The 22,197-nt window shown below is 40.9% G+C and overlaps 1 protein-coding gene across 1 annotated transcript in view; it reads right to left on the minus strand.

The window, feature by feature from the left end:
* The window catches only part of LOC109932026 (kinesin-like protein KIF24), a 101,672-nt gene that overhangs the window by 4,205 nt on the left and 75,270 nt on the right, over positions 1-22,197 (minus strand). The window contains exons 11-12 of the mRNA XM_048600391.1: positions 17,346-19,901; positions 3,457-3,550 (exon numbers count right to left, since the gene is read on the minus strand). Coding sequence (XP_048456348.1) covers positions 3,457-3,550; positions 17,346-19,901 — 2,650 coding nt within the window. The remainder of the gene's footprint in view (positions 1-3,456; positions 3,551-17,345; positions 19,902-22,197) is intronic.

Consider the following 22,197-nt stretch of genomic DNA (forward strand, 5'->3'; position numbering starts at 1 on the left):
AACTGCCAATTAAACCTTGACAGAATCCTGAACTAGGACTCGCTAGTCCCTTTGTGCTTCAGATTTTCGAAACCCTTCCCCAATTAGAAAATAGTCTACATTGTATTCCATCTGCCACTTCTTTGCCCACTCTCCTAGACTGTCAAAGTCCTTCTGTATACTCCCCGCTTCCTCAACATTACCTGTCCCTTCACCCATCTTTGTGTCAGCTGCAAACTTAGCAAAAATGCCCTTAGTTCCTGCATCCTGATCATTAATGTATAATGTGAATAGTTGTGGTCTTTACACAGGCCCCTATGGAATTCCACTAATACAGTGGCTGCCATCTTGAAAAGACCCCTTTATCTTTACTCTGTCTTCTGCCTGTCAGCCAATCCTGTATTCGTGCCAGTATCTTGCCCCTAAAACCTCATCTTATTTAGCAGCTCCATGTGTGGCACCTTGTCATAGGCCTCTAGAAATCCAAATAGATCATGTCGACTGGCACAGTATAAGCAATTTGTACCATCTACAAGATGCACTGCTGAAATTCACCAAGTCTCTTTATATAGCACCTTCCAAATTCACAGCACTTCCACCTAAAAGGATAGAAGGGCAGTAGATACATAGAAATACCATCACCTGCAAGTTTCCCTCCAAATCACTCACCACACTGACTTGAAATTATATATCACCATTCCTTCACTGTTGATGGGTCAAAATTCTGGGACTTCCTCCCAAAGGTACTGTGGGTTGACCTACAACAAATGAACAGCAACAAGAAGGCAGCTCACCACCACCTTCTCAATGGCAACTGAGTATGAGCAAAAATGCACGCCCAACCAGTGATACGCAATTCCCACAAATGAATTTTAAAAAGTGGAACACTGTCAAATACTTCCTAGAAATCTTAGTACAGTATATGAATGGGTTCCCCTATATCCACAGCATATACAAAGTCTATACAACGCCGCTGCTATATTTCAGGAGTTGTGTGTGCCAAATAATCAGATAGTGTAACAAAAATAAAATCAAAATGCTGGAGAAACTCAATGGGTCTGGCAGCACATGTGGAGAATGAAACAGAGTTAACAGTGAGTCTAATATGATTCTACTTCAGAAGATGTTTCTTTCTCCACAAATGCTGCCAAATCTGCTGAGAGTCTTTAGGTTCTAGTGCCTTCTGTTTTTATTTTAGATCTCCAATGTCCACAGTATTTTACTCTTATTTGAGCGAGGGGGTATGGGTGCTATTTGGATGAAGATCATGAGGAAGGTGCTAGATGAGTGATGAAGGGGAGAGGGGTGGGCTTCCAGATAAGTCTACGAGCATTAGGGCAAGTTGGGTTCAGGGGCTTCAGTTTAATTTTTAACCAAGGAATTATAGCAGGTTTTTAATCCTCTCATTTTTCCTGGGTAATTATAAAGTTTTAATCAGAAATCTCCACCATTGAAGGACAATTTCGGCGGGTTCCAGATGCAAGGAAATTGCTAATCAGAAATTTCAATTTCCCTGGCAATTCCCTTGGAGTCAGCTGCATCAGAAATTCATCTGTGCTGGTGCACTGCTCTGGTCTACACTGTAGTAATGACAATCTGGCTATCGAAATTTATAATCGATTATAAAATCAATATCTATCTTGGGGGTTGGGGGCTTGCGATGCAGAGTCACACCAACATCATGGGTTCAATTCCCACATCACTGAAGAATACCGTGAAGGTACCAGTCTCAAGCTCTCCCTCACCTGAGATGTAGTAACCCTGAGGTTAAACCGCCGCTAGTCATCTCTCTCTAGAGACCAACCCTATTATCCAGTAGGATGATGGCGACTTTACCTTTACATTATCTTGGTGCTTTTTCTATGACTTTGTCATAAGCAAATATAATGTCTGAACTTCAAAAGTCTTCATTTGCTGTAAATGCTTTTGCCTGTCTCTCAGTTGCAAAAGGCACTGTATAAATAAAGGTGAAGGTAAAGTCTCCACAGTCCCAGAGGACCAAAGGGCTGCTTTATAATGATAATGACTGGTGGGTGGGCTTAACTTGAGGGTCACCAGACTTCAGGTGAGGGGAGAAGCTGAGAGGACAGGATCTCCATGGGGTGGCACGGTGGCTTAGTGGTTAGCACTGCTGCCTAACAGCGTCAGGTTTGACTCTAGCTTTGGGCGACTGTCTGTGTGGAGTTTGCACATTGCTCCATGTCTGCGTGCATTTCCTCTGGGTGCTCCGGTTTCCTACCACAGTCCAAAGACGTGTAGGCGAGGTGAATTGGCCATGGAAAATGCGGAGTTATGGGGATGAGTTTGTATGGGATGCTCTTTGGAGGGTCGGTGTGGACTCAATGGGCCAAATGACCTGCTCCAACAGAGTAGGGATTCTATGAACCTTAGCCAACGCGAGAATTGAACCCATACTTCTGGCATCACTCCACGCTGCAAAACAGCTGTTCAGGCAACTGAGTAACTAATCCCCTATTAGTACAAGTACAAATAGTGTGGTTCATAACAATTTGAAAAATTGAAGAAAAATTGCTGAATGCAAACAGGATAGGGACACTTTTTGGATGGAGCACATATTGGCTGGTAATGGGTGAATGAATGCTGTGTCCACGAAAGGAACTCTTGTGGGCTGCATGCTTTTTATGATGGGTTCTTTACGGTACAATAGGTGTACCTGCACCAGATAGACTGCAGGAGTTTGAAAAGACACCTTACTCCACCACCTTCCCAAGAGTAATTAGAGATAGACAACAAATGCTGGCCTTGTCAGTAACGTCCACCTTCCCCAAAATAATAGAATCTTTAAAAAAAACACTACTTTGGTGAACTGTCAATGTGCAACATGTCCCCTGTAGGCAGCTCACTTATCGAGCAGAAGGCACTATAGCAGGGTCACATACTATAATGGCTCGTTGCAGCATCCTCTCAGAAAAGGAAGTGAGAGTGTCAGGATTGAGAGGAAGTTCCAGTTTGAGGATTTTTGAAGTACCAAGAGAAGCAAGGTCATTTAAAGTGGAGCCTTTTTGCCTTAAAAGCACAAACGATTTGCAAAATGATTTGCAAAATGATTGTGCCGAACCTATATCTGCTTTCTCTGCACTTAATCATTCCTTTAATGAGTGTTTGTTGAGTGTGGTGCCTTTCTACTTATAACATTCACCTTTTCACCTTTCGTAAGAACTGATGGCAATCCTTCAGGCAGAGACAAAAGCATTAAGAGATGACGCGATTTACATGATAAATAGTTTGGTAGGAATTTGAAAATCACTCCATGTGTGTGCTTCAGAATGACCACTTGAAAAGCCCAGTTAGTCCCCAGCTGAGGTTTTTAAACTGCAATCAAAACTGTAACTCAGGTGATTTAAGATTGTTGATCAGTATGTGATTGCAGATTTGTTTTCTATGATTAAGTTGTTCCAGTCATCTAAAAATATTCTTTCACTTTGTCCCATTGTAGGTTTGCAAAAATTGTCTTACCAGCATACTTAGTTTGTTCAGCAGACACTCTTCCTTTTCAAAAAGACCCAGCATGTCTTCTAGATGTTCACAATGGGCTTGGACAATAAGTTTCCTGGCGAAGGACAAAGCAGTTTGAAATTAATGCTTCTTGTTGTTAAAACAATACGTAGAAAGTTATACTGGAATCCATTGCATACATAGGCAAGAAACACATACTAATAAATGGCAAAAGAAAAACTGAAATAAAAATAATGGACCAAAGCCCTCTCCCCACGAATGTGAACAAAATGATAACATACTGCACATTAACAAAAATATCAAATTTTTATTACTTTAATTACATTTACAGACTTTAAAGCAAATCCAGAACGTTTTGAAACCTCCAACACAGCCAGAATGCTGTCATTTCTAATGTATGCACACTCATTTCATCTTCAAAATAACACTGCAGAAAACATAGGTATTTGGACCTGTACTTTCTTTTGCCTCTTTGAATAGTAGGGCACCTAATATCATTATGCTTCCTTCAGTTGTTATCAACTGTCTAGAACATAGAACATAGAACAGTACAGCACACTTTTACCCCAAACCTAAGGTCTATCTAACCACCCCTAACTTATACTATCATCCATATGCCTATCTAACAGCTGCTTAAATGCCCCTAATGAGGCCGACTCCACTACCCTCTCCGGCAATGCATTCCACGCCCCTACCACTCTCTGAGTAAAGAACCTACCTCTGACGTTTCCCCGATATCTACCTCCACTCACTTTAAAACTATGGCCCCTCGTAATAGCTACCTCCACCCTAGGAAAAAGTCTCTGGCTGTCCACTCTATCTATACCTCTGATCATTTTGTACACCTCTATCAAGTCACCTCTCATCCTTCGTCGTTCTAAACAGAAAAGCCCTAGCTCTCTCAGCCTTTCCTCGTACAACCTTCCCTCCATTCCAGGCAACATCCTGGTAAATCTCCTCTGTACCTTTTCCAACGCTTCCACATCTTTCCTGTAATGAGGCAACCAGAACTGGACACAATACTCCAGATGTGGCCGAACCAGGCTTTTGTATAGCTGGAGCATAACTTCATGGCTCTTGAACTCAATCCCTCTATTAATGAAAGTTAACACACCATACGCCTTCTTAACAACTCTATCCACCTCGGTGGCAGCTTTCAGGGAACTGTGGACATGAACCCCAAGATCCCTCTGCTCCTCCATACTGCCAAGAATCTTTCTGTTAACCCTGTATTCTGCTTTCAAATTTGTCCTTCCAAAATGAATCTCCTCACACTTTTCAGGGTTAAACTCCATCTGCCACTTCTCAGCCCAGCTCTGCATCCTATCAATGTCCCTTTGTCATCTAGAACAGCCCTCCACACTATCCACAACTCGACCCACCTCCGTATCGTCCGCAAACTTGCTAATCCACCCTTCCACTCCTACATCCAAATCATTTATAAAAATCACAAACAGAAGAGGACCCAGAACTGATCCTTGTGGTACACCACTCATAACTGAGCACCATGTTGAATATTTTCCGTCCACTACCACCCTTTGTCTTCTAAGGGTCAGCCAATTCTGAATCCAATCTGCCACATTTCCCTCTATCCCATGCCTCCTTACTTTCTGCATGAGCCTATCATGGGGAACCTTATCAAACACCTTACTTAAATCCATGTATACCACATCCACTGCTCTACCTTCATCCTCATGTTTGATCACCTCTTCAAAGAATTCAATAAGGTTTGTGAGGCATGATATGTCCCTCACAAATCCATGCTGACTATCACGAATCAAACTGTGCCTATCCAAGTGATCATAAATCCTATCTCTCAAGAGCCCTTTCCAATAATTTGCCCACCACTGATGTAAGACTAACTGGCCTGTAATTTCCAGGATTATCCCTATTTCCTTTTTTGAACAAGGGAATGACGTTTGCCATTCTCTAATTTTCTGGCACTCTACCCGTGGACAGTGAGGACGAAAAGATCATCGCCAAAGGCCCTGCGATCTCTTCCCTCGCTTCCCACAGAATCCTTGGATAAATCCCATCAGGCCCAGGGGACTTATCTATCTTCAAGTTCCTCAAAATTTCTAGTACATCTTCATTACTAACATCCACCTCCTCTAGCCTACCAGCCTGTTTCACACTGTCCTCCCCTACAACGAGGTCCCTCTCAGTTGTGAATACCAAACAAAAGTATTCATTAAGGAGCTCCCCGATCTCTTTAGGCTCCGTGCACAAATTCCCTTTACAATTCTTGATTGGCCCTACCCATTCTCTGGTCATTCTCTTATTCCTTACGTACGTGTAAAAAGCCTTGGGTAACAAGCCTTGGGGTTTTCCTTGATCTTATCTGCCAAGGTTTTCTTATGCCCCCTTATCGCTCTCCTAAGCCCTTTCTTCAGCTCCTTCCTGGCTAAGTTGTATCCCTCTGGAGCCTTTTCCAATCCTTGTTTCCTAAACCTTAAATGAGCATCCTTCTTCCTCTTAACTAGTCGTTCGACCTCTCTTGCGAACCAAGGCTCCCTCACTCGACCGCATCTTCCCTGCCTGCTGGGGACAAACATATTGGCACACGCAGTATGCATTCCTTAAACAATCTCCACGTTTCTATTGTGCTCTTCCCTGACAGCATCTGTTCCCATTTTATGTTACCCAGTTCTTGCCTAACAGAATTATAATTACCCTTCCCCCAATTATAAACCTTACCCTGCTGTATGTACCTATCCTTTTCCATGACTATTGTAAAAATAACAGAGTTATGATTGCTACCGCCAAAATGCTCTCCTACCAACAGGTCTAACACTTGGCCCGGTTCATTGCCAAGCACCAAATCCAAAGTGGCCTCTCCTCGTGTTGGTCTATCTACATACTGTGTCAGGAATCCTTCCTGAATGCACTGGACAAAATCCACTCCATCTAAACTATTACAACTAAAAAGTTTCCAATCAATATTTGAAAAGTTGAAGTCACCCATGACTACAACCCTGTGACTTCTGCACCTTTCCAGTGTCTGCCTCCCAATCCACTCCTCCACTTCTCTGAAACTGTTAGGGGGTCTGTAAAAAACCCACAACAAAGTGACTGTTCATTTCTTGTTCCTGACCTCAACCCAAACTGACTCTGTAGACATATCATTCTCGAACTGCCTTTCAGTAGCTGACATACTAGCCCTGACTAGCAATGTCAGCAATGTCACTCCCCCGCCTCTTTTACCACCCGCCCTATTTCTTTTAAAGCATCTAAATCCCGGAACTGAGTTACTGTCCCTGAGTTACCCAAGTTTCTGTAATGGCCACAACATCGTGGTTCCAAGTACTGACCCATCCTCTAAGTTCATCCGCCTTATTTCTGATACTTCTAGCATTGAAGTATACACACACACGTCAAACCATCCCTGTGTCCACAATTATGCTCCATTGACTGCATTTCTTTATTAACAACCTCACTCCCTGTTGTGTCTGTTGGAAGGCTGAAGACCTCATCCTCTGAATTATAAATCCGGTTCCCGACCCTCTGCCAATCTAGTTTAAACCATCCCGTATAGCTCCAGCAAACTCCCCTCCCAGGATATTTGTGCCCTTCCGGTTTAGGTGCAACCTGTCCTTACTGTACAGGTCCCACTTTCCCCAGAATGTGCTCCAATTATCCACATAATGGAAGCCCTCCCTCCTACACCAGCCCTGTAGCCATGTGTTTAGCTGCACTCTCTCCCTATTTCTTACCTCGTTATCACGTGGCACTGGTCGTAATCCAGAGATAACTACCCTGTTTCTCCTGGACTTCAGCTTCCAACCTAACTCCCTGTACCTGTTTTTCACATTCTCAGTCGTTTTTCTACCTATGTCATTGGTACCGATGTGTACCATGACTGCTGGTTGCTCACCCTCCCCCTTAAGGATCTTGAAGAATCTTAAGGACCTTAAGGATCTACCTTGCTCAGAGACTTGCAGGCTGCTGACTATACAGTAACTGCGTAACAGAGGGGGTAAGAAAAATCAGAGTCAATTACTTTTCATAACTTTCTGCATCCCTATATCCCTGTGACAAAAAATTGTAGATACATAACAGAGGGGATACACTTTGAATTTCCCAAATAAAAGTGAAGAAAATCTCTACAGTGAAACAGAAATAAGTAACATTTTTTGAGATTGTGGCCATAACGTATCAGTTAACTTGATCATCCTATTTGCACAGGTCTTCACCACATTTTGGATTTCACTTGGAGGATGGGTTTGAGCTTCATTGGTCATATCAGGAAAAAAAAGGTGTAACTGGCGGGATGATGTTATGTATTCGATCAAAGAAAGGCAACATAAACAGAATAACATTAGAGAATGTGCAGACCAAGCAGTTGTCAAACGAACTTCATAAGAGAAATGTGAAATTATGTACTTTGGTTCGAAAAATATCACCAAAGAATGACAGAATGGTTACAGAACAGAATGTGATAATTTAGCCCAGCATGTCCATGCTTGCTCTCTGCAAAAGCAACTTACCTGGACCCACTTCTGTGCCTATTCCCTGCAGCCCTGCAAATTTTGTCCCTTCAGGTAATAATTCTCTTCCGAATGCTTCAGTTGAACTTGGGATCACCACACCATCAGGCGGTAAAGTCTAGATCCTAATTGCTATGTGCAAGTATGATGCTGTGGCTGTGATGGAGACTTGGGCAAGACTGGGTATTAAATATTCCTGCATAAAAGTTGTTCAGGAAAGATAGAAAAGGAAGGAAAGGAGGTGGGGTAGCAATATCGGTTGTGAAGGGTATTACTCTGCCAGAAAAAAAAGAGGACATCACAGAGAGGTCTCAAGGACAGAGTCAATTTGTCTCGGGCTAAGAAATACAAAGGGTACAATTTCTTTGCCTGGTGTAGTTTAGACCAACTAGTGGAAAAGAAGTAGAGGAACAAATCTGCAAGGAAATTAAACAGAAACAGCAGCAATGTCGAGTCGTTGTAATGGGGGACCTCAATTACATTAATATAAACTGGAATACAGGTCGTGTAAGGGGCAGCAAGGAGCAAGTACTCAAGCATTCCTTGATTGTGTTGAAGAAAGTTTCCTACAGCAGTATGTGTCCAGTCCAACATTGGGCATTATTTGACTTGGTCCTTGGAAATAAAATGAGCCAAGTGTCAATGAGGAACGATTTAGGAGGAATGATCACTGTATCAAAGGATTCAGGATATGGTGGAGAATGACAAAACATTCCAGAGTAAGAAAAATCAACTGGAAGAGAGTTGACTTCATGGGGCAGAGCTGGGCAGAATTGACTAGAACAAGAGTTTTGTAAGACAAAACAGTAACTGAACAATGGACTACCTTCAAAGAGCAGATGTTTCAGGTACAATTGGAGGTATATTCCCTCAAATGGGAAAGGTAGGACAAACAAATCCAGAGTACCCTGTATGATAGAGGAGGTAGAAATTAATTTTAGAAAGAAAAAAGTGTTGATGACAAGTGAAAGGCAGAAAATACAACTGAGAATCAAACAGGAATACTGAAGATTTAGAGGCAAGGTGAAAAAAACATCAGAAGAGGAATTATGAGAAAAGACTATCAGCTCACAAAAGGGAATCCCAAAGTCTGCTATAGACATATAAATAGCGAGTGAGTAGTGAGAGGAGGAGTAGGGCCAAATAGAGACCAGAAGGGGAATTTACACATTGTTGCAGGGGGCATGACAGAGGTATTAAATATATGCAGTTGTTCATTAGCTCGCTGAGTCGGTTATTCTGTGGTGTGCAGGCTTTTCATTACCCTTCTAAGCAACATCATCAGTGCGACCTCTAATCGAAGCTTTGGTGTTCTGCTTCCTTCTGAATTTATATGATCCTCTGGTGTGATGGTCTTGTCGCTTCCAGTTCTGTTATTTTAGCAGCAGTCTGTATATGGGGTCTATTTCTATGTATTTGTTAATGGAGTCCTGTGTTCAGAACCAGGCTTCCAGAAATTTCCTTGCATGTCTGGTGTTCACTTGTCCCAGTATGGTCACTTTGACCCAGTCAAACTGATGGCCCTCATTGTCTGTTGGTATTGAGACAAGTGAATATTGGTCATGTCTTTTTACCACTGGCTGGGGTTCATGTAACCTGGTCATCAGTTTCCTCCCTGTTTGTCCAATGTAATGTTTATTGCACTCGCTGCATGATATTCTGTCTGTCATGTTGGTTTTTCTGTGGGTATTGAGACAAGTGAATAAGTGAAAATTTGCAGCTCAGGTTGTGGATGCATTTGTTCGTTAGCTTGCCGAGCCTGTTGTTCTGTGGTGTGCAGCCGTTTCGTTACCCTTTGAGGCAACATCATCAGTGTGACTTCTAATCAAAGTGTTGGTGTTCTGTTTCCTTCCAGATTTATATGATTCTGTGGTGTGGTGGTCTTGTCGCTTCCAGTTCTGTTGGTTTAGCAGCAGTCTGTATACGGGTTAACACATAGAAATAGACCCTGTATACAGACCGCTGCCAAAACAACAGAACTTACAAATTAAAAACATGTATCACAGCCTTGAAAACATCTAACAACCCAGCACAGTAAGAAAAATCCACAGATTCACCAACCTCAGAAGAAATTCCACTTCATCTGTCTTGAAAGTGTGGTGTCTTATTCTGAGATTATCTCTTGTCTGAGACTCTCACACAAGGGGAAGCAACTTTTCTGCATTTACCGTCAAGTCCCCTAAAAACCTTGTATGTTTCAACAAAGTTTCCTCTAAATTTCAATGAGTACATGCCCAACTTACTCAACCTCTCCTTTTAATACCCTCCAAGTCAGGCATCAGCCTAGTGATCCTTCTCTGGACTGCAATGCAAGAATATCTTCCTTTAGATAAGTGTTCTGAAACTGTTCACAGTATTCCAGCTGTGATATGACTAGCCTTGCCTTGCCTTGTTTTAGCAAAACTTCCCTACCTTTATACTCCATTCCCTTTGAAATAAAGGCTAAGGTCCACTTGCCTTCCCTCAGTTCTTGAACTTAGATATAAGCTTTTTGTGATTCATGAATGAAGACTCCCAAATCCTTGTTCTGTAGCTTTCTGCAGTCTTTCTTAATTTAAATAATATTCTGCTCCTCTATTGTCCTAAATCATCAAAACCGATAAAATTCTACAGGATCAAACAGGGTAAATGCAAGAAGAATGTTCCTGATGACTAGGGAGTCCAGAACAAAGGGTCACAGTCCAAGGATACAATGGAGGCCATTTAGGTCTGAGTTGAGGAGAAGTTTCTTCACCAAAGAGTGGTGAGCCTGTGGAATTCTCTCACACAGAAAGCAGGTGAGGCCAAAACATTGAATGTTTTCAAGGAGATAGATATATTTCTTGGGGCATGGGGCAAAAGTGGAAACAGGATATTACATTTACAGCTGGATGGTCAGACATGATCATATTGAATGGTGGAGCAGACTCAAAGAATCAAATGGGCTATTCCTGCTGTATTATAGATTTACATATTTATTTATATTTTATTTTCTGTGCTTCTTTAATATCATAGGTTGCATTTCATCAGGTCCAGGGACTTATCCGTCTTTAGCCACAATAGTTTCCCTAGCACGTTTTCCCTCTTGATAGTTTAGTATTTATTTCCTCTCCTGTTGCCTGGGTTGGAGGGTTTGAGCTATAGGGAGATGCTGAATAGGCTGGGTCTATTTTCCCTGGAGTGTCAGAGACTAAGGGGGTGACCTCATACAGGTTTATAAAATTGTGAGGGGCATGGATAGGGTAAATAGGCAAGGTCTTTTCCCCTGGGTGGAGGAGTCCGTAACCAGAGGGCATAAGTTTAAGGTGAGAGCAGATAGATTTAAAAGGGGCCTAAGGGGCAACTTTTTCATGCAGAGGGTGGTGAGTATATAAAATGAGCTGCCAGAGGAAGTGGTGGAGGCTGATCCAATTGCAATATTTAAAAGGCATCTGGATGGGCATATGAATAGGAAGGGTTTAGAGGGATATGGGCCAAATGGTGGCAAATGGGACTAGATTTATTTAGGATATCTGCTTAGCATGGACGAGTTGGACCGAAGGGTCTGTTTCTGTGTTGTACATCTCTATGACTCCTCTTTTTGCCCGTTTATTATTTAGCAATTTTGGAATGTTATTAGCACCTTCTCCTGTGAAGATTAATGCAAAGTATGTATTCAACTCTGCTGTCATTTTCTGGCTCCTCATGATTATTTCCCCAGTCTTATTCTCGAAAGGGACCAATGTTAACTTTGGCCTCCCTCTCTTCCTTTTTATATATTTAAAAAAGCTCTTGCTGTTCTTCTTGATATTACTTGCAATTTTACCCTAAGTTTATTTCTCTTTTTTTTGATTGCCTTTTGTTGGTTTTTACAACTTTCTCAATCCTCTGGCTTACCATTAATCTTTGCCACACACTATCAAATTGAAAGACAAGACATCCAATCTTTTTTTCCTGATTAACAATGGTTGGCTTATTCCCTTCCTGGAATCCTTCTCCTTCACTGCAATAGGTCTTTGCAGTGAGTGGCCACCATTTTCTTAAATGTCTATCATTGTTCAACCATCTTTGCTGCTAAACTTCTTTCCCAGTTCACTCCATTACCTCCTGATTTATTCTAGAACATAGAACATAGAACAGTATAGGCCCTTCGGCCCACTATGTTGTGCCGACCTATTATCCTACTAAGATTAAACTACCATGCATACCCTACATTTTACTGTCCTCCATGTGCCTATCCAAGATTCGCTTAAAATTCTCTGTCCCACCATATATCTATATGTTAGGGGACCTGTAGTGTCCTCCTTCACTTTTTATTTCTAATTCCCATATAGATTCTACACCTTCTGATTCAAGATATTGCTTGCTATCGTGCTAATTCCATCCTGTACCAGCAAAGCTACTCAACCGCTCTTTCCTTCCTACCTGTCCTTTTGAAACAACATACAGCCCTGAATATTTAGCTCCTCCTCTGATCTCCTTGTAATCATTTCTCTGTAATGGCTATCAGATTGTACTTGTTAACTTATATTTGTGCTGTTAATTCATTTAGTTTGTTCCAAATACTAGGTGCATTTGAATAGAAAAAGCTCTCAAATTTAAAATTTACAACTGATCTAGTATCAACTGCCATTTGTGGAAGCAAGTTTGAAAGCTTGCATGTAGAAGTGCTTCCTAACATCTCTCCTGAATGATCTGGCCCTAATTTTCAGACTATTCCCCTTCCCCTCCTAGTTCTGGAATCTTCAATCAGTGGAAATAGTTTATCTTTATCTATCTGACTTTCCATGTTGATATCTTGAAGATTTCAATCAGATCACCCCTTAACATTGTGAATTCCAGAGAAAATAGGCTTAATTTGTATAATCTCTCCTTGTAACTTCATCTCTGAAGTCCAGGTATCATTCTTGTAGACTTGCATTGTACTCCCTGCAAAGCCAATATATTCTTCCTCAGGTGTGGTGCCCAGATCTGCTCACAGTACTCCAAATGGGGTCTAACCAGAGTTTTGTATAGCAGCAGCATAATTTCTGCATCCTTGTAATCCAGTCCTCTATATTTAAAGGTCAGCATTCCATTAGCCTTCTTGAATATTTTCTGCAAATATTCATAGCACCTGAATCCCCAAGACTCTTTGAACATTCACTGTATTTAACTTTATATCATGTGGAAAATATCCTGATCTGTTCTTTTTTTGTCCAAAACAGATAACCTCACAGTTGCTTACATTGAAATCCATCTGCCACAGCTTTTTCCATTCACCTAGTCTATCAATATTTTACCTTCCCCTGCAACTATGATGGTGTAACACCTACCCATTATCTTCCACTCTCCTCAGTAACCAAGGGCCCAAACACACCTTCCAGGTGAAGCAGTATTTTACCTGCATTTCACTCACTCAATGTAGTCTAGCTGCATTTGCTGCTCACAATGTGGTCTTCTCTGCATTGAGGAAACAAAGCATAGACTGGGTAATCACTTCGCAGAACACCTAGGTTCTGTCCATAAAAAAGACCCTGAGCTTCAAGTTGCCTGCCACTTCAATACACCACCAGGTTCCATGGCCAACATTTCCGTCTCAGGTTTACTGCAGTGTTCCAATGCAGCTCAGCACCAGCTGGAAGAACAGAACCTCAATTTCCACTTGGGAACTACTGTTCTTCTCTCTCTTTGGGCTCTATTTCCACCTATCGTTTACTCCTTACCCCTCTCCCACCCTATCTTCTGCAAAAAAACATTTTTTTTCCTAGCTACTACCAGCTCTGAGGAAGGGTCACTGAATCCGAAACATTAACTCTGATTTCACTCCACAGATGCTGCCAGACTTGCTTACCTTTCCGGCCATTTCTGTTTTTGTTGCTATCAATATTTTAGTTTTATGCTATCATTTACACTGTCTGCAATGCTGCCTGACTTTGTGTTATCAGCACATTTGGATATAATGACTTTCTATACCATTATCCAAGTTATTAATAACGAATGTGAATAATGGAGTCCCTAACATACTTGTGGGACACCAGGAGTCACACCCTGACAATTTGAGTACCTACCAATAGTTCCTATTGTCACCTGCCACTCAACCAATTTCCCAGCCATGTCAGTCATTTGCCCTCAATTCCCTGGATTTTTACCTCAGTTGGCAGTTTCGTACACGGGGCTTTATCAAATGCCTTCTGAAAATCCACATAAATAGCATCCATAGATGTTCCACAGTCCATTACCTTAGTCATTTCTTCAAAATATTCAATAAGGTTTCTCGGGCATGACCTACCTTTCGTTAATTCACGCTGGCTCTTCTTCATTAATTGAAATTTTTCAAGGTGCTCAGTTACCCTATTTTTGATTACAGACTCTAACAATTTTCCCACCACAGATGTTAGGCTAACTAGTTTGTCCTTCCTTGGTTTTCCTCATTTGCCCTTCTTAAAAAGTGGAGTGACGTAAAATTTTCCAATCCAGACGAATGACTTGTATCTGGGGAACTCAAAGGCTATAGTTAGGGCATCTACAAAGTGCTCCCATACTGCCTTTAACACTCTCGCGTAGAAACCATCAGGTCCTGGCGTTTGTCACTCTTTAGTTCTGTTCATTCCCTCATCATTAATGTTTTACTTACATTAATTTTATTGTCCCTGTCCACAGTCCACTATTAATTTCCTTGGGACTTCCGGCAAACTCTCCTCCCTTTCTGCTGTAAGTACTGAGGCAAAATAATCATTCAACATGACCCCTGTTTCCCCACAATCATTGGTAATATCCCCACTTTCGGTCTTTAGTGGGTCAGCATTGCACCTGACCACATAATCTCCTTTTACATAACTATAAAATTTCTTATTATTGATTTTGATATCCCTTCCATTTGTTGTCTTTTATAACCCTTCTAGTAGCTCTGATGAGTTGCTTTGCGGCCTTTTGCTAGGCTTTTTATCTTTCCCATTCGGCAGGATCAGTGCTTTTTTTTTGCATTTTTGTCAGTCATTTCTTTTAGTTTTTTAGAACATAGAATCCCTACAGTGTGGAAACAGGCCCTTTGGCCCAACAAGTCCACATCGACACTTGGAGCATCCCACCTAGACCCATGCCCCTGTAATCCACCTAAGCTACATATCCGTGAACACTACGGGCAATTTACCATGGCCAATCCACCCTAACCTGTACATCTTTGGACTGTGGGGGGAAACCAGAGCACCCGGAAGAAACCTACACGGACACAGGAGAATGTGCAAATTCCACACAGACAGTTGCCCAAGGGTGGAATTGAACCCAGGTCCTTGGCGCTGTGAGGCAGCACTGCTAACCACTGAGCCACCGTGCCGACCCCCTATCTCTTTTGTTGTCCGTGGCATTTTTTTCCCCTCTGTGAAGTGGAATTTTTCCCTCAAGGGTATAAACTGGTTCTAAATTGCATTAAGTATTTCTTTAAACATCCTCCACTGTTCTTCAGTTGATTTACCGATTAGCAGATTTTCCCAGTTTCCTGTGGACAGTCTCTGTCTCATCTCACCCTGCCTTTGCTGCACACTTGCATAATTTCTGTATTTATACAACCCAGCGCTTCAAAGTTGCTACCACCCTGTTGATGTTCAGTATCCTGTACTGTTCTTCAGTTCCACCCATAAGATCTCCACTGCATGCTTTCCCTTCGTTGTATCCTCCCTCACCACTAAAGTGATTTTATATCTAATCAGTAAGGCTACTCCATTTTTCCTCTATGTCCTGTAAATCTCATGATCTGGTATATTTAGATCTCAGTCCTAACCATTCTGCAGCCATGTCTCAGTAAAGGCTACTATAATCATAATCTCCAATTTGAATTTGTGCCTGCAGCTCATTTATTTTATTCCTTACACTCAAACTTGTCCCTCCTCACTGATGCTTTATTCACCTGTTTATTAGTTCTCTCTCGGCTTAATCAATATACTTATAGTTTTGCCATTGCCTGCAGTATCTGAACTAGGATTCCTAACTGTTTCTTTACTCTAAGCTGTTACTTGATTTTTAAACTGTATTAACCTCCCTCAAGCCCTCACTCCTGTGACCTACAAGTCCATTGGAAATCACCTTTTAACTCAAGTTTACTTTAAAGTTTGTTTCCAACAGTGTTTTTTTTAGACATGCATATTTGAATTGGTTCACTGGTGCCAAAAAAAGGTATAAATGACGACTGATATTACAATCTCCTACCTGGAAAGATCCACTAACATAGAATGTTAGGGAAGTTCTCTGGGAGGGCCACGTTTGCCCTGCTTCAAAGTTCAGGGTGGGTTTCAAGTGAATGATGTAGTGAAGCTTAGTCTGCTCAGGCACTGATCCTGATTCATGGCCAAGTGGAACTGGCACTCTAAGCACATCCTTTATGGTCATGGCCTTCTATGGAGAACCCTCCTTCTGCTCCCTCCTTGCAGAACTTCTTTCCTATGTCTTCTCCTTCTATGTCTTTGTCAGGTTACAGGCCATATGAAGCTGGAATAACTGCCTGCATATCCATGTAAGGCTTTCCGTCCTTACTGTGTTCAGCAACTATATCCAAATTGTTCCAGCAACTCAGAATAATGCATTCAGAAACCAAGCCTTCGCAAAACCAGGTCAAAAAATCCTCAACTGCAACTTGTTGAGAGACCCTTTAAATAGTCCCAAAGCACAGCCCACCTTACTTCACATTGTTTATTATTTCAGGTGTGGTTAATAAAGTCGATGCCTCTACCTGCTTTAGCCAAACTTCATATTTGTGCCTTTTGTCAACCAGTCAGCTAACTTAAATAACAATAGCCTCCATTCAAGGTCTCTGAGCATGCACAGATGCACGGTCACCAAAGCAAGTGGTCAGTTGTGCCTCACACACATGGAAACCTGTGGTTGGACTCGGCAACGTTAATAGAACCATGTTTATGCTATTCATTTTTGGGCACAAGAAGTATTAATAACATTGTCATAGAATCTCTACAGTGTGGAAGCAGGCCATTTGGCCCATTAAGTCCATGCCAACCCCCCAAAAAGCATCCCGACTTGACCCTGTAAGCCTGCATTTCCCATGGCAAATCCACTAGCCTGCACATCCCAGGACACTATGGGCAATTTAGCATGGCCAATCAGCCTAATCTGCATGTCTTTGGACTGTGGGAGGAAACCAGAGCACCCAGAGGAAACCCACTTAGACACGGACAGAATGTGCAAACTCCACACAGACAGTTGCAAGGCTGGAATCGAATCTGAGTCACTGGTACTGTGAGGCAGCAGTGCTAACCACTGAGCCACTGTGCCATCCTATTTTGCTGAGATTAGTTATCTGTATGTGTGCCACCAGTAACAAGATTTATAATATTGGTTTAGCTAAATGTTATCTAGATTTATATTAAATATTTCTAAATAATGTTATTACAAGGTAAGTTATGACATTTAAATCTGATATCTGATTTAACGACGTTTACTTAGTTTAATACTTACTGCACTTTTTCCACTGCCTCCAGGTGTTGAGAATTTAAACCTCTAGATTGGTTATCATCTGCATGGCCAGTTGCTCCGTTATTAATTATATTATGGTTAATAGACTCTTGGAAAGTAGGAACAGAATCTTGCTCTGCAGAAATATAGCTAAACTGAACAGAAGTATTCTGAAGTAATTTTTCTTTAAATATATCTATCAAGTCCTTATGATTGGACTTGCACTGAAGTTGAAATTCATTGTGGTCCCCTTCAAGAGTCTCTCCAGTGTTTCTTTCAGCTTCCAAATCATTTGTTTCTTGATTTGGTCCTTTCAGTCCAAGATTTTTAATCTGTTCCGTTGTTTCATTATTGGAAATTGTTGGGTTTGACATGATATCTGGAATAGTCATTTGATTCAGAAACAAATCTGTAGTGTTCTGCACACCAGCATCTGAACAACACAGATATGCCATGGTTTCATCCTCAGCAGAGGAAGAGGCACCACAATTCAAGTGTAAAATGGAAGAACTAATTTCATTTTCTTCAGTGTCAGCACAGAATTCACTTTTAGAGCATTTAACCCCTTGTTTGTAACAGTTACATTCACTTGTGTGGTTAATGCCCCTGGAAAGCAGGTTTCCACATGGTGAGGCATCAACTGATGCTTCTTGATTTTGTTGCTTTTGAAAGTCTTTCCTTTTATTCGTTGACAAAGTTAGTGAATTCATTGTTAAAATGTTGCTGCCTTTACAATTAGACTCTGGGTCATTAATACTTGAACCCTGGTTATTTTTACGTGGTACAGACATTAGCACTTCAATTTCATCATTCCAACTATAATTTTGACTGCAGCAAATGTGTTTCTTTTGAAAGAATGGACCTGGTTGAAATTTCTGAATTTTATCAAGATGGTCATGTGATTCAGCCATCCATTTTCCAATATAACCGAATGGTGGTGATGAAACTTGAGCTTTGTTACATGGATGGACCAGTGAAACATCCATCTCAGTAGAAAGCTGATTACATGATATTATCAATTCTTCATCAAGAGGAATTGTAACCTTTAACGGTGGCTTCTCCACAGAACGCTGGCAATCTGAAACAGACAATAAATCTTCGGAAATGCTGTCAGTAGACGAAATTATGTTAGTTGTGATATTACACATCTGCACATCTTTTATTGCCCTTTTTACTGGAGATTGCAATGTCAAATCGGAATCAATAGCTCTACTAGACTGAAATGAAGTGGTATCTCTAGCTTTGGTAGCTTTTAAATCAAGAGACAAATTACTGTTCATTTGTGCATGTTGTGAAGGAGCAGCACTGTCATCTTGTTGGTAACTTGAAAGATGTTGATTTCTATTCTGTGTCGTGTTTTTGGAGTCAGTTGATAAATGACTCAAGTGCTCTTGACCAATACTGTTTTGTGTATACGCTGTTTGTTTGGAGTTGACTCCTGATGAATGGGCAACTGTGCAGTCTTCATCTGTATTCCACAGTGATGTGATTTTATTGTTGTCTCCTGCCCTTGGACTAATATGCTGATTTTGAGAAAGCAAAAATTCTTGAACATGATTTCTTCCATTTAGTTCTCCTTTCGATACTTCACAGAAGACCGGTTGATTACCATCAATCTGATTTTCTCTATCATTCAGACATTGATAATCATAAGATGAATCACAATTACTACTACATTCATTCTGATTATCTGACCTTTGGACAGCACACCGCAGTGACGAAATGTATTTAATTTCCTCATCATTCATTCTAATTTTAGGTTGATAGATGTGCCTGAGAAGTTCCTTCAAGGGTTGATAACAAAGCTTCTTTTGTGTCAATGGTGACTGTTGAAGTTGTTGGAGTTGTTGATGATAAAGACGCAAATGTCTTTCCCGTTCCTTTTGCAGAAGGTGTATATTGACAGTTGACTCTGGAGTCGTGGGAGACTCATTTTCAAAATTCTCAGAATTATTTCTTTTATTGGGTGAACATTTATTTATTACCTGTTCAGTACAGTGAAATCTGGTTTTGGAAATTATTTCTTTCTGAATGGGATAAACAGTTTGAACTTTCACATTTCTAGTTACGTAAGATTGATTTTCTGAAATTAAATCTTTCTTTTGTCTATGTTGAATTATTTTGGATTTTCCAGGTTTGGGGTTAGTGAGAAAACACTCTTTAGTAATACAGCTCTTCTCAGTTGAACCCTTATCCTTTGAACATTTTTTGATATCTAATGAACCTTTCTTAAGGATTTCTTTATTGGGTGTAGTGTGGCTGAGCCACATGTCCTTTGAGCTGGCCTGCAAAAGCGCATTTTTATTTGCCATTTTTAACGTGGAACACAGAAGGACATTAGGTGAATGAAAAACTGATGATGTTGATTTTGGCTGCATTGTATTTTTAGTCTCACAAGTAGACTGTTCAATTCTCAATTTCATATTTTTCTGCATTGATTTTTCTCTCCATGTTGTACAAGGTGTTTCTTTAGTACATTTTGGAGATAGGCTTCTCGCTCCTTGGCATCCAGTATATATTGTGCTGGATGTTTTGGTTCCTCTCTTCAGTTCCTTTACCCTGAAAACATTAACAGCCAGATTAGCTAAAAACATTCAATATAACTTCATAAAAATTAAATTCTATCATTTTCCAAGAAACTTTGATTTATGTTTTCTCATGTAGGATATTGTTTATTTCCTAAAAGTCAGGTTTTCCTTCCTAACTCAGGTACACCAAGAATCCTGCACAAATATCCCTGGTGACAATCATGCAGTAAGGATGTAGGTAACGTGCAGACCAAGTTCAAGTTGCCCCTTTAAGATACCAGACTCGATTTTGTGGGGCCAATGGGCACCTCACCCAATGGTTAGAGAACCAGCACTTCAGTTATGTTGGGAGGCCCAACTGAATCCACTTAGGAATTGGGCTTCACACATGATTGAGGTCCCTTGATGAAGATAATTTTTTTTCTCTCAGAGGGTACTAAGGCTGTAGAATTCTTTTCCCCAGTGGAGGATGGATCATTGAATATTTCTAAGGCAGAGTTAGACAGATTCTTGATTGACAATGAAATCAAAACATATAAGGGTAGTCAGGAAAGGAGAGTAGAGGCTATAATCAGATCAGCCATGGTCTTTTCAAATTATACAGCAGGTTAGAAGGGCCAAATGGCCTACTTCTGCTCCTGACTTATACAATAATTAATGAGCTAATTAACATGTTGCCACCACCAGCCACGAATCTCATATCAGTCACATCTACCCTGCAACTTAATCAAGGGAGATTCTCCTGTCGCTAGGACACTGCTCCACAGCCTCTCATGATTAAATGGCCTGGTTGCCATGGTTCTCACCATAACAGGCAGCCCCACAGTGTGTCAGTGCAAAAATAAAATTAAACTGCACTATGCGTAGAAATGTCCATGCACAACAAAGAAAATTTAAAGATATCATTGCTCAACAGATGAATATGGTTAGCTGTGAACAAACTTGCAATCCAAATGGCCATGTTTCCTTCCACTGGGGCCATGAGGCACTACAAAAAAATACTCAGAATATTTCAATACGTGGTTGGTTTTGATTTTATATAATCTCCTTGGAATGGAAGGTCGTAAACATAATCCCATTAATCAAGGAGGGAGAGAGAAAGCAAGGGCCTATAAGGCAGTCAGCCTGAAATTAGTAGTAGGAAAAATGGCAACGGCCTATTATACAAACATGCGATTATGATTTAGGAATAGAAGTAGGCCATTCAATCCTTGCAGCCAGCTCTGCCATTCAATAAGATCATGGCTGATCAGTTGGGTTCCAAATTCCGCATTCCTATCTATCCCGATTGGCAGAGTTCGAGAGTTGCCAAACTCTCAGAAAACAAATTCTCCTCATCTCTGGTCCAAAAGGATGGCCTAAATTTTAATATCATGTCCCATCATCCTAGACCCATTCACATCCCTTTTACATTCAATGGTCAAGGTCATTCAATATCTTATACACTTCAATCAAGTCACCACTCATTCTTCTGAACTCCCGTGGAAACAAGTATAGTTTATCCAAAGGTTTATCCAAACCATTTCTGAAGAAGGGTCCAGACCCGAAACGTCAGCTTTCCTGCTCCTCTGATGCTGCTTGGCCTGCTGTGTTCAGCCAGCTCTACACCTTGTTATCTCTTATTATAGTTTATCCAATGTTTTTTTTTACAAAACAACCCACTCACTCCAGAAACTGTCTCGAATGCATTTACATCCTTCCTCAAATAAGATGATTAAAACTGTACAACACACAATATTCGAGGTGTGATTTCACCTTTGTCCTATATAATTGAAACTTAAGCTCCTTACCTTTATGTTCAATTACTCTAGTAATAAAGGATTACATTCAATGTCCTTCTTAATCAAAAACAAAGACAAAAATTGCTGGGAAAACTCAGCAGATCTGGCAGTATCTGTGGAGAGAAAGCAGAGCTGATGTTTCTGGTCCGGTGACCATTCTTCAGAACAGAAAAACAGATGCTGCCAGACCTGCTGTATTTTCCCAGTAATTTCTGTTTTTGTTTCTGATTTTCAGCACCCACAGATCTTTGGTTTTATTGCCGAGTCTTCTTATTCACATGCTGTACCTGCATACTAACCTTTGGTGACTCATGCACCAGATCAAACTAGATTCTTCTGCACCTCTGAATTCTGCAATCATTAAATATTGTTGTGCTTTTTGTTTTGAAAGTATCCCTACCAAAGTGAACAACTTCACATTTTCCTGCATTATACTCCATCTTCCAGATTGTTAATCATTAAATTAACCCATTTGTGTCTACATGCTTGTGATGGTTTCTTCAATATACTCACCTACCCATCTTTGTGCCATCTGCAGTCTTCATT

This window comes from Rhincodon typus, chromosome 1 (assembly GCF_021869965.1).
Source record: "Rhincodon typus isolate 14 chromosome 1, sRhiTyp1.1, whole genome shotgun sequence".
Lineage (NCBI taxonomy): Eukaryota > Metazoa > Chordata > Chondrichthyes > Orectolobiformes > Rhincodontidae > Rhincodon > Rhincodon typus.